The 16,874-nt window shown below is 38.9% G+C and overlaps 3 protein-coding genes across 3 annotated transcripts; 1 reads left to right on the plus strand and 2 right to left on the minus strand.

Moving 5' to 3' along the window:
* Nucleotides 1-4,577: 4,577 nt before the first annotated feature.
* Nucleotides 4,578-9,546, minus strand: heca (hdc homolog, cell cycle regulator). The gene is made up of 4 exons (XM_057353713.1): nt 9,116-9,546; nt 6,788-7,897; nt 5,315-5,469; nt 4,578-5,096 (listed from the first exon to the last, which is right to left on the minus strand). The coding sequence occupies exons 1-4, from the start codon at nt 9,297-9,299 to the stop codon at nt 4,932-4,934; spliced, it is 1,614 nt and encodes a 537-aa protein (XP_057209696.1). The 5' UTR covers nt 9,300-9,546; the 3' UTR covers nt 4,578-4,931.
* Nucleotides 9,547-10,839: 1,293 nt separating this feature from the next.
* On the minus strand, nt 10,840-12,689 carry abracl (ABRA C-terminal like). The gene is made up of 3 exons (XM_057353716.1): nt 12,627-12,689; nt 11,721-11,788; nt 10,840-11,271 (listed from the first exon to the last, which is right to left on the minus strand). The coding sequence occupies exons 2-3, from the start codon at nt 11,779-11,781 to the stop codon at nt 11,087-11,089; spliced, it is 246 nt and encodes an 81-aa protein (XP_057209699.1). The 5' UTR covers nt 11,782-11,788; nt 12,627-12,689; the 3' UTR covers nt 10,840-11,086.
* Nucleotides 12,690-13,192: 503 nt separating this feature from the next.
* slc25a27 (solute carrier family 25 member 27) lies at nt 13,193-15,434 on the plus strand. Its single transcript, XM_057353714.1, has 9 exons — nt 13,193-13,440; nt 13,611-13,802; nt 13,940-14,024; nt 14,183-14,305; nt 14,384-14,496; nt 14,584-14,668; nt 14,755-14,847; nt 14,952-15,054; nt 15,124-15,434. Exons 1-9 carry the CDS (start codon nt 13,356-13,358, stop codon nt 15,193-15,195), a joined length of 951 nt encoding a protein of 316 aa, XP_057209697.1. The 5' UTR covers nt 13,193-13,355; the 3' UTR covers nt 15,196-15,434.
* The last annotated feature ends 1,440 nt before the right edge of the window (nt 15,435-16,874 follow it).

The raw sequence follows: 16,874 nt of genomic DNA on the forward strand, positions 1-16,874 counted from the left end.
GGTACCATTCAATGTCTTTACCTGCAGGATGAAAATTTATTGACCTGTATTTATATATAAATGTATTTATATCCTGTTCTGCTTTCAAAATTGAGTCACAGAGCACGTAAGTTCACAGGCTTTGCACACAGTCTAACAATATTTTCGTTCAATCACATCACAAATCCTTGTAAGAAAAGATGACCTATCTTATCACACAAATTTGCATATGCATACACAAACACATTCTGTTAGAACACTTTGTTGAAAATGTGAGATTCAGATTATAGTCATATGAGATTCAGTTATACCTGCTGGCAGTCTCAGCTTTTAAAAACATATGAATTTATGTCAGAAGTTGCAGGTTGTGGTTATATGTACATGGGTGTATGAGTTAAGTCAGCAGGTGTGTACTTGGCTAAACCTTTAACCTTAAGCATAAATCAAAGAGCCATTAAAGAAGTAAACATTCATAAATTAGTCAAAAGAACATTAAAAATAAGTTCATTTAGGGGTGATTCACATTTCGTGTCTAAAACCGCGGGGAAAACGCGAGCCTCGCCGCTTTCTCTAGTCAAATGACCAGCGGTGCTGGACGTGAAATGTGAATCACCCCTTAATTGACTACGTTTACATGCGCATCAATAATGCAATTATTTCCAATAATCAGAGTAAGGACTTAATTCGCAGTAACATGTTTACATGACATGAGAACACCTCTTTGCTCCCGTTTACTTGGAAGTTTTATTAGTCTGATTATTTGCTATAATACAGAGCACAAAATGCTCTCGCAGATACAGTAGGTGTGTGTTCCTGGCTATCGTTTTAACATAATCGCGTGAATCGTGTCAACTGAAAAACACTGTTATGTGGACATATTTTATGATCACGTTCGTGCTGTTTCTGAATGAAGGTAAGGAGCAGAGACTGCGTACATCAAGTTGTGTTGACGGTTAAACTTCAGACTGTCATGTTTACCATGAATTTGCCCTTAAGGTGCATGACAGAAGCATGCGCACCTTTGATCAGAGCAGTATAAATGCGGTTAAGGTGTTTACATGCCTTCGTATTGCAATTAAAACCAGCGCATATGTTACTTCGATTATGCTTATTGTGATTATGAGCTTAATCCCATTATTTAGATCGAAGGATTGTGTTTACATGAGGGAAAGTGTAATCGCAGTATTGCCAAAATCCTATTATAATCACATTATGAGGGTGCTTGTAAATGTAGATTCTATATGGTTATTGCTTCTGTAGAAGCGTCAAGGGTTTGACAGATTTTCCTTCTTGAAGGTTATTACATTGTAGGTCTTTTTTATGACTTCATGTGGTCAAATGGCCGTAACGGTAAAAATACAGACCAGCAGATCTGACCTATTTATATTATATATTATAGGGACACCATTATTATACACTATTTTACATATTTGTTGTGGACACATGCAAGCGTGGATTAACGCACAGGCTTGCCTAGGCTGCAGCCTAGGGGCCCCACCTGTTTAGGGGCCTCTGATTGGATTCTTTATTTTGAATTTACTTCAGCGCGAATAAAAAAATAGTCCCTCATTGGCCCATAAGAAATATAACAAAAAATAAGCCGGTGATTGGATAGATGTTACATTTGGGTCACATCTGTCCAATCAGCTGCTGGTGAAATCATGTCAATCATTTTCATTTATGTCACTACTATTGCTAGACGGCATAGCGGCAAAATGTCTGAAAGTACAATAGTGGAGCACAAAAATGTAAAATACAAAGGTTAAAAGAACGTGACTAAGATAGCAGCAGGAGGACTGGCAGCTGGCATTAGCTAACATCGGCGCTGCGGTTGAAACAACTGCAGAGCAGTGGCGGATCTAGGATTTTTTAAAAGCAGGGGCCACATTGGGTCCACAATTTACAGAGATTGGCCAAGTATAGTGCGCAATTCTTTTTCATTTTTCAATTGCTGCTGGCACTACAAGATTTCCGAACAAAACACTGGAGAGGAGTTAGAGAATGATGCAGGTTTATTAATGATAAACAACAGAGATGAGTACAGGTCAGTAAGCCAACACAAACGTTTTATATACAGTACTTGTAAACATACTTTTGGTATGACCAAATACTATAAGGTTTTAAGTGTCAGACTATCCGTCCCTGAACTATTTTACTTCTCTGAACTGTTAACTAATATGTGAATCCTATATTTAATCTAACTGCTAAACAAATAAGGTAAATTTAGATTATAAACTAGTGTATTGTAGCTGCAGGGCTCAACGTTAAGGATTTTTCAACTGGCCCAGGCAGTGATTCAAATGTTTACTTGCTCTGCCAACATTTTCACTGGCCCTGCCACAAAAAATAAATAGTTGTTGTTATCGTTGTTTTTGACCCATTGTGTTATCTTGTATTCTAATTAGCAAACTTATATGACACCAAAATTCAGTGGTGTAACTTTGTTTTGAAAAGTGGTTGGGACAGAGATGACAAAAACAATACTTTAATAAATAGTTTCTGTAATAACTGGGAATATTTATCATAATAGTGGTCCATTAGCTACTCTGCTTTTCGACACCAGCTCTCAAAGTAGGCCTATGTAGTTCCCAAACTGTCATTTGGGGAAGGTCACTTGGCTGTTTCAGTTCATTACACTTAAAAACAGTTTATTCCTATGACTAAAAATGTCACTTGTTCATTGGTTTACGCGTTTTTGAGCTTGGACACTGGATGCACAAGCAAGCACCGCGAGTGCGGGTGATGCACACATTTTTATACTGGCTGCGTTTCTGGAGTCGTGGCTCTTTGTCTTCCGCAAATATAACTTACGAGTTAAAAACATTGCTTTGTTTAGATAAAGATAAAGTCAAATGCAATAATCAAAATGCAAAATAATATTTTCAGATAAACGAATGCATATTCTTCACTGTGTTGTTACATATAAAAATGAATTAACTTAACTGACTGTTTTCCAGGATACAAGTCGGGTATTTTGACACTTCTGTATGTAACGTTATTTGTCCCTTCAAGCACAAGAAGACACGTAAAGAAAGAAAGAGAGAGGTCTGATCGAGCAAGTCACAAATCCGTCAACTGTGTCGAGTGTCTTCCACACTGGCTATCGGGCAGTCGCGTGAGCCCTGAGCTGGCCGCCTTTCTAACGTTAGACAAGAGAAGTTAAGTGACAGCAACCATCATATGCTTTTTTACATTAAAGTGTTTAGGTATTTACCGTTAAGGGGACGACGACTGTGAAAACATAAGCACTAAGCAGCTGTATGCAGAAATTGTCATGGACGAAATAAGCGCATGCAATTTACATATAAACGCGACCGGAGATGACAGAAAAACATACTGAAGCAGCGGTTTTTATTTCTGCTTTGACAGCCGCGACGCGTCCGAACACAAGTGTGTGTTAATGGCAAGCTCACACTACGTGATTTTTGGCTGGATTTTGCTGTCGCGGACAGATTTCCAAGGTCTGCCACAAAACCTCCGGATTGCGATCAAATCGGTGCTCGTTTCGGTCGCCGAAGCTGGTTAAGTATAAGCAGGTGTGCAACATGATCTGGACCTGTCTCGAGCTATCCCAGACGCTACGATATTTTCAAACATGTTTTATATTATCGCCTAGTGATCTCGTTGTGTGCGCAATTGAACGACCACGTGAAACTAATCCAGCCAATCACAGTGCAGATGATATAAACGAAGGAAAGAAGATGAAATTAAACGTATTTTCGCTGATGGTCGGGACCGCCTCTTCACCGAATGTTTTGTGGTGTGTGCACATCGTCAGCGGTGTGTTGTGTAGTATGCGCGCAGCTATGACAAGACGACGACAGATGAGAAGGAACTTTGTTGTGTAGTGTAAGCGCCATAGCAATTCAAGTTTGTCTCACAGTCCCATAGTGTCAGCTCGGCTTAAGCGCCATAGCAATTCAAGTTGTCTCACAGTCCCGTAGTGTCAACTCGGCTTTACAGAGCTTTCTGCTGCTTGCAAACAGACTATTTATCAGGACTATTTTTAAATCTGGAAATATCGTATTACCATTCATTTGCCGCTCTGATTCCACTCGCAACGCGCAAAACAATGCAGGCTCACTCTTGCTCAAATCCAAGGAAAATTACCAACGCAATCATTTCTTACAAGTGTTTTAATGAAGTAAATACATTGTAATCGGCTAAAGCGCATGCGCAGGGTTCGGTACCCTGGTGCGCACCTGAGTTTGCGTGACAGCTTTTACATTAGCGGCTTTTCATGCAAACCGTGCTCCGTTCCGAACTAAACTGCAAGCGTGAAAGGCACCTGAAAGCCACCTAAGGGGGGCCTAACCAAAGAGCAGCCTAGGGGACCCTGACCACCTTAATCCGCCCCTGGACACATGGATCATGTTATGCTGATCAAGTCATTAGCCTTAATTCTCAATTCCTATAATTCACATTACTTTTTTTGTCTTCCAATGTGTTTTCCACATGTGAGCACTGCTTGATTGATCGAATGCACCGTTTCATCTTCAATAAAGGTGTTCATTGAGAACTGCTATTTGATATGTAAAACCGGAATTATGTAGACAGCCCCTGAGCAGAATAGGATTGAATAAAGGACGTTTTGGATCAAAAAGATGACAGTATGAAAAGGAATCCTTTTATATATTTTATTGTTTTCTTAGTTTTTGTACAAAAGAGCAAATTTGGCATACAGAGATACATTCACTTGTCACAGTATTGTTGTTGCTTTATTTGAAACGCAAGCTTAGACATTTCAAGGATGGCGTTAGAATAGTCACAAAGCACACCCTCTTTCTCTTTATAAAAGTTGACGTCATAACGTCACGTTTTCTTTGATTCTTTCTAATTCGTCCTAAACAGAACTAAACCCACACAAAGTTTCAACGAGAGCCCAAAATAAGTAATTCTATGAATAGAAAAAATAAACAGAGAAAAGTACTAGCATGCAATTGCAACTTTTGTCAATAAGCTTCGAGGACTTTAAAGGAGGAGAATGGCTTTACAAAGTGATAGTCCAGATTGCCACAGTGTGGACACTGCTGCACATTGCTGTACTCAGAGAAATACTGCATGCCTATGCGTACATCTATGACCGGTTTCCCACAATGCTTGCAGTTTAGCCGGGCCTGAGCAGACAGAGAGAGCAGTTGTCCATTTAAAACAGAGAAACTCGATTTTAAGTCTGTAACTTAAGTGTCTTATGTATATTGATGAAGTAAAAACTTTACAAAAATGCATATTGTATTTAAGAATATAAATACAGTATATAAACATGCAGTTTTATAAAAATGTGAACAACACACATTCACCAGTCTTTATATGCAAACACAAACAAATGCATTACCTGGCAGCACGGGGACGCGGCCAGTATGTCGTATGTGTACATCGTGCCCAGCTGGTGCCAGCTTCCATCCCACCTGGACTTGCACTTGATACACACAATTTTGTGCACTCCTTCAAGGCAGTCCACACAGATGGCATAAAGGTGCATCAGCCTCCCTTTTGAACATGAACAGAAAACACTTTAAAACGGCAATCAGACGCTAATGAATGAAAATATATTCTATTAGGGAATTAATGATATCTCATGATCAAAGCATTATTATCACTCACAGACGTCTAGCTGCTTCATTACATGAAGACGGGCAGTGAATTCAAAATCGGCTCAAAGCTATTTTTGTACTTTTCTTACCCCTTATGCCAGAACTAGAAATGGAAAAGATTTAGCTGTTCTTGCTATTTTATCTGCAATGTTCCAAAACATAAATTCCTTTCTAATCTTGACCAAAGAGCCAGACCTAGTGACAATAACAGTGTGAAGTGATACCAAAACAAAGCAGTAACTGACACTGTGATATTCATATTTAATGTTATTAAATGTAAATGTTAAGTAATATTATCACACATTTCTGGTGAAATACCAAATAAGCAGGATGATGTCACAATGTTATGGTTTCACTACATGATTATCGTGGCCAAAAAAACTCACAATAACATATTTATCCCAATATCTGTGGAAACGTTTTTTAAAATGAATAAATAAATTATTTCTTTATTTCATTTTTATTTGATGTTTAATACATATTTTTGTCTTTTTACTCAAAATACCACCGTGGCTCTTAAGGGAAAACAGGGTGCTGAATTATTTGTGACATTACCGTATGTGTATTGAACAAAACTGATCATTGAAATTATCAGTACAATACTGAAATATTGTGACACCCCTATATCAAGTATTTCAAAACTTTTTAGAACATTTCCAAAATGACAACATACAGCCGCGGGAAAAAAAAGTAGAGACCATTTCAAAATTATTTTCAGTTTTTTTGAAGTGCGTTTGGGTAAAATGTTCATTCTGTGAACTACTTACAATATTTCTCCCAAATTTCAAATAAATATGTTTGTTTTTATTTGCAGAAAATGAAAACAGGATAAACAGGTCAAAATTACAGAAAAGAGGCTCTTTATTTTTTCAGACCTCAAATACTGCGAGGGAAAATAAGTTCATATTCACTTTTATGCAATACAACAGTTCAAATTATTTTTATGTGATAACTTTGATTTCTATCATAGTTTTCATGCGTCTTGCCATGCTGTCAGTCAATCTTTCACATTGCTGTTGGATGACTTTATGTCACTCCTGAGGTTTGTTTTTGTTGAAATTCAACAGACACTGAAGTGGAATGGCCACAGTACATCTAGAATTGCTGATTAAATAAAAATTTGGAATGGTCTCTTAAGTTGTATTTTTATACTTTCATATTCTCCTTTTCCTATGAAACAGGCCCACTGGAGTGTGAATGATTGATTCCCTCACCTTGTAAATGGCATGGCACGTCATACTCAATCTCATCATGGCGTGACGGGCTCAGGAATAACGTTCCATCCACCAAAGGAAACTGCTCAAAGATGGGCAGAGTGTGATGGCAAAGGGCACAGTTCACAACATTCCTGTGACTCGCGCTGAGAGCAGACAGAATGAACTTCCTGAGATCCTCTCCCTGCCCGGCTTGGGCATCGTCCTCCATCCGCACGTGGTAGGTGTTAAGCTTATGGCGAGGAATGTGCGTGAGCAGCTCGGAGAGATCCAGCCTCCGCAGGAACTGCACAGGGTTGTCTCCTGGAGAGAGCCGAGGCAGGCACACGCCAGCAGCTCCTTGCTCCAGATGAGCCCCGCGTGCCACCACACCTCCGGGCAGCAGGTGCTTTCTGTGGCCCTCCATGTGAACGGCATTCTTCAGAAACTCTCCAAGATGTCTCGAGCTGCGCGGACCGCCGAGAGACTGGGGTGAAAAGGAGAATCCGGATGGAGGTGACTGAGCAGGGGATTCGCAAGGGGAGCGGAGACCGTGGGAAACCCCGCTACCCATGTTGGGAGGAAGCCCATGGCCTTTCTCCTGAGCTAGCTGCCAATCTGCCGATTGTCTGCGAGAAAGCTCCTGACTGGAGCCACGGTGAGCCAGTTTATGGTTTCCCGGTGATTTCCCTTTCTTGGGCTCATCGGGTGCTTCGGTCCCACCCACGGCCCCCCCACAAGCACCCCCAGTGGCACCGAGACTGAGCTTCCCGCTCCCTTTCTCCGGCATCTTTTTCTTGCGCTCGTCCTGCATGCGCTTCACCTGGTACCAGTCCGTGTCTTTTTTCAGGTGACCTTGGCCGCAGCGGCAGGAGCAGAAGCGGAATGCCAGATCGTAGCCTTTTTTGGTCCACATGTTCTGTCGGCATTGCTTCTCGTTCCAGCTGCGTGCCCGGCCGATGCAGTTAAACTGCACTAGGATGCTGCTCTCCCACTCGTAGAAACACTGCAGGTGCATCCAGTTGCCGTAGGGGCAGAGTTCACTATTGCACACGACCCGCTGGTAGTCGTCCTTCTCAAGGTCAATGGGACGACCCAGACTGCACAATAAAGGGGTGGCACATGGGGCCTCTGGCAAACACAATGAAGATTGAGCTTGTTACAGTGTTCAAGTCCAAATTTTGTAATACCTTACAATATGTAGTCAAGTTTGGTACTTATGTGATGTTCGAGACAAAAATATGATATATTATATATATTATAAAGAGAAAACAAACTTACCAAAATGTAACTTTTTTAGACAATGTGATTCTGACACCTTACTCTATTTAAAAGAATGTATGAATAATGAGTGAATTTATGATTGTAAAGAAGTAAACTGCAACCTAATAAAATAAAAAAAGCTATTTTTAGACAATGTAAGTTAGATACCTTTTATGCATAAAGGTCACTATACAGTAAACAGCTACGGTATCTCTTCAAACAAAAGTAAATGGGATGCTATTTTACATGTAATGTGTACAAAAGTTATTGTTTTACATTCCCTACGATCAATAAACAAACTAAAAAAATACATATGTATATATATATACATATATATGATCTTGACTGAGGTTGTCATACATTCATCAATGGGTAAAATGAATAAATGCATGAATGAAAAAACATTTTTTTGCAAATAAACTGCAACATAAATACAAATCGAATAAACCGAACCTTAGCAAAACGTAACTATTAATAGACGATGTGCTTCAGTTACCTTGCTGTAATTGACAAACTGTTCAATGTAAATGCATCACTGTGCTATTCATGACAACACTGTGGGTGAGATTCCCACTCAGCAAGGACAAAATATTATGCAACACTTAAATGAATGAAATGTGTTTGCATGGGAGTGTGACAGAAACACATCTGCATTAATGTGTGTGTGAATCATATATACATTATCATACATGTGCATTATTCATTGCCACTCAAATGCATTACTTGTAAAACCTTAAACACACACTAAATATTTAAGTGCACGTCATTATATCACTGTAAATATGGACAAAACGTACATTATTTGGTCAGGGTTGACAAGATATCAAATTCACAAGTCAAAGGCCTACACAGCCACCTTACAGTTCAGGGCGCTTAAGACGATGCATGAGTGAACTGAACTATCTCCAGACACTGTCGCAACAGCTTCCCTTCTCACTACAAGAATGATGGTTATGATGAGGATGATGGCACGCGCGCGAAACAAGTTGCAGCAAGTGGGCAACATAAGGAACTTCAGGTATAAAAGTCGCGTTAATGCAACTCGGGACGCAACGTTTAACGACACATTTACTGTTCCAATCTTACCGCTTCTGTTGTCGCTCGGCGGACCCGCCGTGGCCCCGGTCAACACCGCAGCAGTTCCACTCGTGACGACGACGGCGGCGACGGCGGCGGCGGCCGCGGCCGCGGCGGCTCCATTTTCTTGTTCATCTCCGCTACTGTTCGTGCGTTTATTTCTCTTCCCCTTGTTGCTCTTCTGGTTGGGCATAATGGAGCGCTCAGTGTGAATGCGGTCTGTCAACGACCACCGAGCGTTTCCGCAGATATCATATCGATGTTGTTTGACGAATGCAATGCGAACGGTAATGTACAGGTGATGCAGATGTTACGGTTCGACCGTCATCACCCTCCGGATCGTGCATGCAATCTTGACAGCATAGGTACACCATGAAGAAGGCGTGTCCCTCTCTTGTTTTGATTCCTGCTCTGGAGAGAGAATGGTCAGGCGCTGTATTCTTCTGACTCCGCCTCCTTCTCTGATCCGAAGCTCAGGGTTATTAATAGAACAGACTTAGAAGAGGGTGTCCCGAGCAATATTGAACCCACTGCTGTAATTATCGAAGACTTTTAAATGTTTTGCCAGAAATAGAAAACAGAAATAGCAAAGCTTTATGCGGCAAACATTTCATTGTATTCTACCAAGACGGCAAAGATTGATTTAATGTTGAATACTCGTTAAACTGGTTAAACTCAACATTGATTCATTAAATCCATTTTCTTTGCTATCCGGAAAAAGATCAAAGTTTTTTTCTCAGCATTTTGTCGTATGTACTCTTTTAAATAAAGTTTTCTTTAAAATAGAGTATAATCTGTTTGTTTCCATTTTGCATAAGTCTAAGGTAAATATAAATAAGCCTTGTGAAAATCACTGGTTTAAATGTAAAAAAAAGACTGAATTATAAATGATATATATAAATTACAATGTTAAAAAAGCCTACTTTTTTTTGTCTTGAAGTACTCGGTAGTGTTCATTGATTTTAAAGATAGCATCTTAAATCCGGTTCAGTTTTTGTGTGCCAGCGTTTATTGTGCTTTTAAATAAACTGTTTCCAGTCATTTTTTAAATGCACAATTACAAAACATAAATCAAAGCTCAGATTGAAACACAAAATGGAAAACAAACATGTAAACATTTGATGCTCTTCTCACAAAAAGAACATTAAAATGGTTTCATAGCTTTTTCTACAGTCAGCAATATGTGATTTTTATGACCCAGTATAAACGAACTCCCATATTTATTGCGTAATACTATATTTTGTTTAGGTTCTCCCTGAGCTTCGGTGAGTTTTGTGTGACATTTCTAACATCAGCTAGAAAGTCTGAAAAAGACAATTTTACACTGCAAAGACGGAATCATTTTATTTTTAAACACATCATTAGACGTTGCTCCCTGTTTAACCGTTTTTGTTTCATAAAAACCTTTATAATATTTATTTATAATATAATATTTAATATATGAGATTATAATTGGCACAAATAACTTGGCAAATTAAGAAAGGGTTTTGCAAACACACTACTTCATGATTACTGTTGAAAGGCACCAATTATGTCATGGAAACATGACAAACGTGACAACGTGAAAGGCATAATCTTTATAGCTATAATTAGACATCAATATATAATTTAATTGAGACTTTACAATCGGCATTTACTGGCTGCACATTTTCATTTCCATTAGATTGAAAACAATGTCCTAAATGAATTCATCCAAAGTCCCAGAAAGGTATAAACATGACCATGCACCTACAAATGTTGTAATGTAATGTTTTAATGATATAGCTATTCAGCTGTACGTGATTAAACAGGGAAGATTGCAACGTTCTTAAAACTGTCGTGCAAATCACTCCCCTGAGAGAAAAAAAAACTGGTGTATAAAAATATTCCAATGCAGTTTACAAAAATCTTACATTCTCATGTATATTTCCTTATCAAAATGTAGATTGCTTTCACTGAAGCAGTGACATCTGAAAAAGACTTTGAAAAAGACAGTCAAATTCAATCCTGCAGTAACATGACATCCACATTATCATGAACTCCTTGCAGTAAAAGCTCCCCTTCAAATGTGATGATCTTCTTTCGCTTAGCCGCTTTCAATGTTCCGACCAGAGCTTCAAAGAGGTTGGCACACTGGTCATCATTAAACAAGACTCCAAATTTGACGCTGATCTTCCCATCTGCATCTGTATGACAGAAAGAGTGGTCAGAGTCAGCAAAAAATTATAAAATGCATGAACAACCTTGAAACTCTCTGGTTAAGCAACTTAGATGTCACAGCAGCAATGCTAGCAAAAAAGTAAAAACCCAATTAAAAGAGACTGAAAAGGTCTAAAGATTTTATAAATGAACAGAACGGCTCCTATAACTCCACAAGTCCTTATTTAAAGACACGTAAGGAGATGTCAGTATTAGAAAATGATGCGTTTATTTAACCCTTTGGTATCACACGAGTATATCTTTAAATAGGTCTAAAAATGATGTAGATCAAGCTACCAACCTGTTCCTGTAACTCAGTTGGTAGAGCATTGCACAAATGTCATGGGTTTGAATCCCACGAAACACAGATACTGATAAATAACGTTGCACAATTTGGATGTTTCTGTAAAATGCAAAAATGTAAAGCAAAACTTACTTTTGTTGCCCAGTCGACGAATCTCATCAACAAGCAGACTAACTTCATGTTCCACATTCATTTTGTCACTAAAAGCATACATGCATTTCAAGGTTAATGTCATAAAGACCTTGTGTACGTTCTTGCATGTTGCCATAATTGGTCCATAACAGCACATTTGGGTTTATTCAAATTTATGGCAAATCGTGCAATTTTAGGGTTTTCATTGTGCTATTCACATTTTTACACTGTAACTGGAGGAAAAAATAATAGTTTATTTATAATATACTTCGCACTCTTGCATTACAACAATGAACAATGCACACTTAGGTGAAATAACTTAACACTGAGATTTAGACATTTTGAATATACACTTGTCTCATTATTTAGCGCCCTCTATGGAGGAGTAGAGAACTGTAACGCCGCACCCTACCGGCTTACTGCAGATGCTGACCATTTATGGGCTATAAATACTTATCGTGTTGAACTTTGCTTAAAAACTAATACGTGTGACCAACATTATTAATACAAGACAGGTCAGAAGATCGTGGTTGAATAATACTTCAGTACGGTTAATAAACAAGCACGGTTTTCACGGAGCACGAGGGTTTTCGTTAGCTCAAGCAACGCGGAAGTGCAAATCCTAACACCGAACGTGAAGTAAATGAGTGAAAATAGTTTTGAATCATATTGTGAATCATACGACCATGACATACACCATGTTATGTTAACAGAATACGTTCATATAAATTAATAGTCTAAACAAACGAACACTATTTTGTGCATAAAATCCATTTAAACCGGATTATACAAATTCTGGATTACTATTCCATAACTCAATTGATAATAAACATTCTCTAATATAAGGATAAATAATAAGGAGCATAAACCATTTAAATGCAGTTTAATTATCCAGAGCAAACATACCTCTGTGATGCTTTTGTGCCGCCGCTTGTAGACTGAAAAAGAAATACCAGATAGGTGGCTTTGTATGTGACGTCACAGTGAACGGCACCATGAAGATTATCCTTTTTACAAAGTTTGCCTATTCATATAATTATTGAAATAGTTTATCTTTGCGAAAAACATTTATATAAAATGAGCACAATTTTGACTAAAGCGGGATTCCAGAGAAAATGCTATGCTTCTGCTAAACTTTGCTAGCATTTCCTTGCCGCCAGGTGGCAGTAAATACCAATTTATTCTCACATATTACTATAGTGCTACACAAAAAAACGTTTGTGGCTTTCGAATAGTTAATCACTGGAGTTAAACAAACACGAAATGTGAACGTGGGATATTAACAGTAGTTCTGAGACCTGTCGAAACCTGACCATCATGCGCATGTGTAAAAAATGACTATCCAATCAGCTGTAGATCAGCAGTCCTAAGTGTGCCGTCAACGTCCCTATCGGTTGGGAAGTGTAGTTCTGCATGTCGACCGGCTTCTTTTGTAGTCAAAACGTGCTACGTAATGCAGGGACCAACCGTATCGTCACATTAAAGGTCGTTGTCCTTTTGAGCAATGTCAACGTTTAACAAAGCATGACTCCGGACTTGTGGTTCCTAGAGAAAACTGAACACACGCTGTTGTGTTACATCTTGCATTTATTATTTTAATATCTACATATCGGTTTGTGTGAAACAGAAGACACAATGGCTCCTTTACAGGAAAACTCGCATTGGCCCCGAGTATCAAAGTTCACTCTGTCTGCATGTGCTGCAACTGTTGCAGAATTAGGTAGCTACGCGTGTCTTTTCTAGTTATTCATGTTGTACGTTCGTTTTAAATATGCATACGCTATTTTAATTAACATAATATTAATTATCATAATATAATCATAATATTACTTTGCAAATAATGTCATACTGTTTTTTAATATCTGTGTGTGTTTTGTACCTTTGTTTTAGTAACGTATCCCCTGGACCTTACCAAAACCAGGCTTCAGATACAGGGTGAAGGTGGTACCCACCAGAATGGTGGCAGTATGCATACTCGAACCAAATACAGAGGCATGCTAAGCACAGCTGTGGGTATAGTGCGTGAAGAGGGGCCCTTCAAATTATGGCAGGGGGTCACACCAGCTATCTATAGGCATATAGGTAAAAAATCTTTATGAGCTTGACAACACAAACTAACCACAAATCAAAATGAACAATCCTGTAAGCTACTCGGCATCAAACTGACATGCATATAAATGCACTAGTTTTCACTCTTCTGACCTCTAATGTCAATTTAGTTTATTCTGGAGGGAGAATGTTGGCCTATGAACAACTGAGGGAGTCTGTTTTGGGAAGGTCTGAAGATGGAAGCTTTCCATTTTGGTGAGAGAAACGTCTGATATTTGAAACAGGAATCATTATACATTTATGCATTTGGCAGATGCTTTTATCCAAAGCGATAGCATTGTAGCATCCTCGTGATCCATTTAGCATCCGAAGCATTATAGATCGGATCAGCATGCGTTCTGTGATATCCATAGGAAAGCAGTGATTGGCAGTATGATATCAGGTGCCTTGGGCCAGTTCATTGCTAGTCCGACAGATCTAGTGAAGGTTCAGATGCAAATGGAGGGCATGCGTCGACTAGAAGGGAAGCCTCCAAGGTGAGTCACGGTCTTGTTTTAAAAGCTGTCACATTATGTGGCTACTTGCTTTGAATATATGGCTCATTTAACAAACAGAGTACGTGGGGTCTACCATGCTTTTACGAAGATTGTTACAGAAGGAGGAATAAGGGGCCTTTGGGCTGGATGGGTGCCCAATGTTCAGAGAGCTGCTCTGGTTAATTTAGGAGGTATGAATGAAAGTAGTTTAGAGATGGAAATCTGTTGACAGCTGCACTTTTGTAATGTGTCTAGAATGTTTTATTTCATATTCACAGACCTGATGACCTATGATACTGTAAAGCATTTTCTACTGAGCAACACATCCATACAGGACAACATGCTTTGTCATGGATTGTCAAGGTGAAATTCTATTCTCCATTACTCTATTATTGTAATCAAAACAACCATATTATAATTTACCTTTTTTTGTGGAATATTCTGTATAGCATATGCTCTGGATTGGTTGCAGCAACTATGGGAACACCAGCCGATGTTGTAAAAACTCGAGTAATGAATCAGCCACGGGATTTAAATGGAAGGTTAGTTATTTGTTGTGCATTGTATGTTTAAGCTGACATTATTTACATTAAATTATGCAGAATTATTTGTTACTGTAAAATAATTTTACAATCCTTTCATACAGGGGTCTTATTTACAAGTCTTCTATGGACTGTCTGGTTCAATCAGTGAGAGGAGAAGGTTTTTTATCGCTTTATAAAGGATTTCTACCGACCTGGTTTAGAATGGTAATATGATTTCACATATAATATGAGTTTAATATTTATGGTCTATTCTAACACTCTTTTTATTTTCAGGCTCCCTGGTCTTTAACCTTCTGGCTAACATTTGAGCAAATGAGACGAGCAATGGGCTTGAGCTCGTTTTAATGAATGTAACAGTTGAGTAAGAAAAACTAATGTTGGACCAAAACTCAGTATTGTTTTACTTAACCTCAGAACTAAATATTTCTGTCTACTTAGGACTGTGTGAATTCACAGGCACACATTCAAGGACACAAGTAAAAACAGGAACAAAAATGTTAATTGTCATTTTATATCAATACATATTGGAGAAAATAAAACAGCATGTGTACTATGCCAAGCCTTAATTAGGATTAAAGAAAATAAAAGCGGAACTGTTTGTCTTAGATGCTTCTCTTTTCATTTAATACTTTTTATTGAATGTTTATGTAGAATGCACTGATCTAGAGGTATGTTTTATGGATAGTAAACTATAACATTGTATCCATGTAGCTGCTTTTGTAGCTATAACATTTTTACAAATGCTGATTTTTTTTCTGAACTGCACAACTTTCTTTGAACCCTTTAAAAAGAATATTCAAAAAATGTGCACACACGTAGTCCAAACACTAGAGGTCGTCTTGTCCCCGTACCTCACAGGAGCGTAAACAAGATCCCATTGACAACGTCATTTCCTATCTAGGGACTTTCACGTGTAGTAAAATGGCAACGCCGAGTGGCAGCACCTCCAGGCGTTTAGTGCAATATGTTATCGTACGATCAGACCTGATCCACGCTTTATCGTGGCCTTTAGGGGCCGTTATAACTCAAGCTTGTCATGCAGCCACTGCAGCAATTCATTTAAACTACAACGACCCTGATACTCAGGATTATCTGGCAGAACTGGACACCATGCACAAAGTGGTGTTGCAGGTTAGTACCGCGAATCCGTAGATGTAACGTACTGTATATAGACGCCGCATTGGCCGCCGAATCGTATGTCAACGGCGCCGCCATATTGGAAAGGGCAATCGCCCGCGGGCTTTGGGTTTTCTGCATGAAGAGAAAAATAACGTCTATATTTCTGGACCGATTTCAATGGTTTGTGATGTACGTGTAGTAAAAAAAAGTTCTATGAATTTACTTAGAAATGGGTTGGACAAAAATGTAAACGCATATCTTTTCACCCAAAAACGCAGCTCTATTTTTCACTTGTTTATAAGGCGGTCTTACGCCAAATTCGAGACGCTGTAGATGGCAACTTCCCGGTTCAAATGTCGTACTTTCGATCTCCGAGTTGTCTCGAACGCAAAATTTCCTTCCCCAATATGGCGGCACCGTTGACATCGCAGAAAGGAGCCAAATGCGTATCGCCATATATCCTAGTAGTGTTTAATTATTACAAACACCTAAAGTCAATGATCCAATTACATTCTTTTAATTGGTTTAATTAGGGTGACCATATGATCCATTTCTCCCGGACGCGTCCTTGCCAGGATTCGGGTGCGTCTTCCGGGAGTCTCATTTGTCGACCGCATACGTCATCGAGGTTCTCCCATTTCAGTAAAAAAATCATAAAATTAACATTTAACATCGTTTAAGACGTATAATCATTGCAGTCATTCTTACCTTGAAATGTAACGGCTGCCTTTATAAAATAAAACCTGAAATAATAAACCTCGATGACGTATGCGGTCGACAAATGCGACTTTTAGTTTAATGCAGTGCTAAAACTGAGATACGTGTGCTCCTACATCAATGTTTAACGTTTACATTTTCTTTTTCAACAGGCACCAGACGAGGCGTCCCTCACCACCCTTTCAAAT

The sequence above is a fragment of the Triplophysa rosa genome, linkage group LG15 (genome assembly GCF_024868665.1).
Source record: "Triplophysa rosa linkage group LG15, Trosa_1v2, whole genome shotgun sequence".
In the NCBI taxonomy this organism is placed as follows: domain Eukaryota; kingdom Metazoa; phylum Chordata; class Actinopteri; order Cypriniformes; family Nemacheilidae; genus Triplophysa; species Triplophysa rosa.

Excerpts from the sequence above, each read along its gene's own strand:
- heca (XM_057353713.1), bottom strand. The coding sequence starts at position 9,299 with ATGCCCAACCAGAAGAGCAACAAGGGGAAGAGAAATAAACGCACGAAC. Across the intron at positions 7,898-9,115 it reads GCCGAGCGACAACAGAAGCG|AGGCCCCATGTGCCACCCCT; the intron begins GTAAGATTGGAA and ends TGTGTTTGCCAG. Across the intron at positions 5,470-6,787 it reads CGTGCCATGCCATTTACAAG|GGAGGCTGATGCACCTTTAT; the intron begins GTGAGGGAATCA and ends CATGTTCAAAAG.
- abracl (XM_057353716.1), bottom strand. The coding sequence starts at position 11,781 with ATGAATGTGGAACATGAAGTTAGTCTGCTTGTTGATGAGATTCGTCGA. Across the intron at positions 11,272-11,720 it reads TCGTCGACTGGGCAACAAAA|ATGCAGATGGGAAGATCAGC; the intron begins GTAAGTTTTGCT and ends TCTGTCATACAG.
- slc25a27 (XM_057353714.1), top strand. The coding sequence starts at position 13,356 with ATGGCTCCTTTACAGGAAAACTCGCATTGGCCCCGAGTATCAAAGTTC. Across the intron at positions 13,441-13,610 it reads TGCAACTGTTGCAGAATTAG|TAACGTATCCCCTGGACCTT; the intron begins GTAGCTACGCGT and ends CCTTTGTTTTAG. Across the intron at positions 14,025-14,182 it reads GATGGAAGCTTTCCATTTTG|GAAAGCAGTGATTGGCAGTA; the intron begins GTGAGAGAAACG and ends TGATATCCATAG.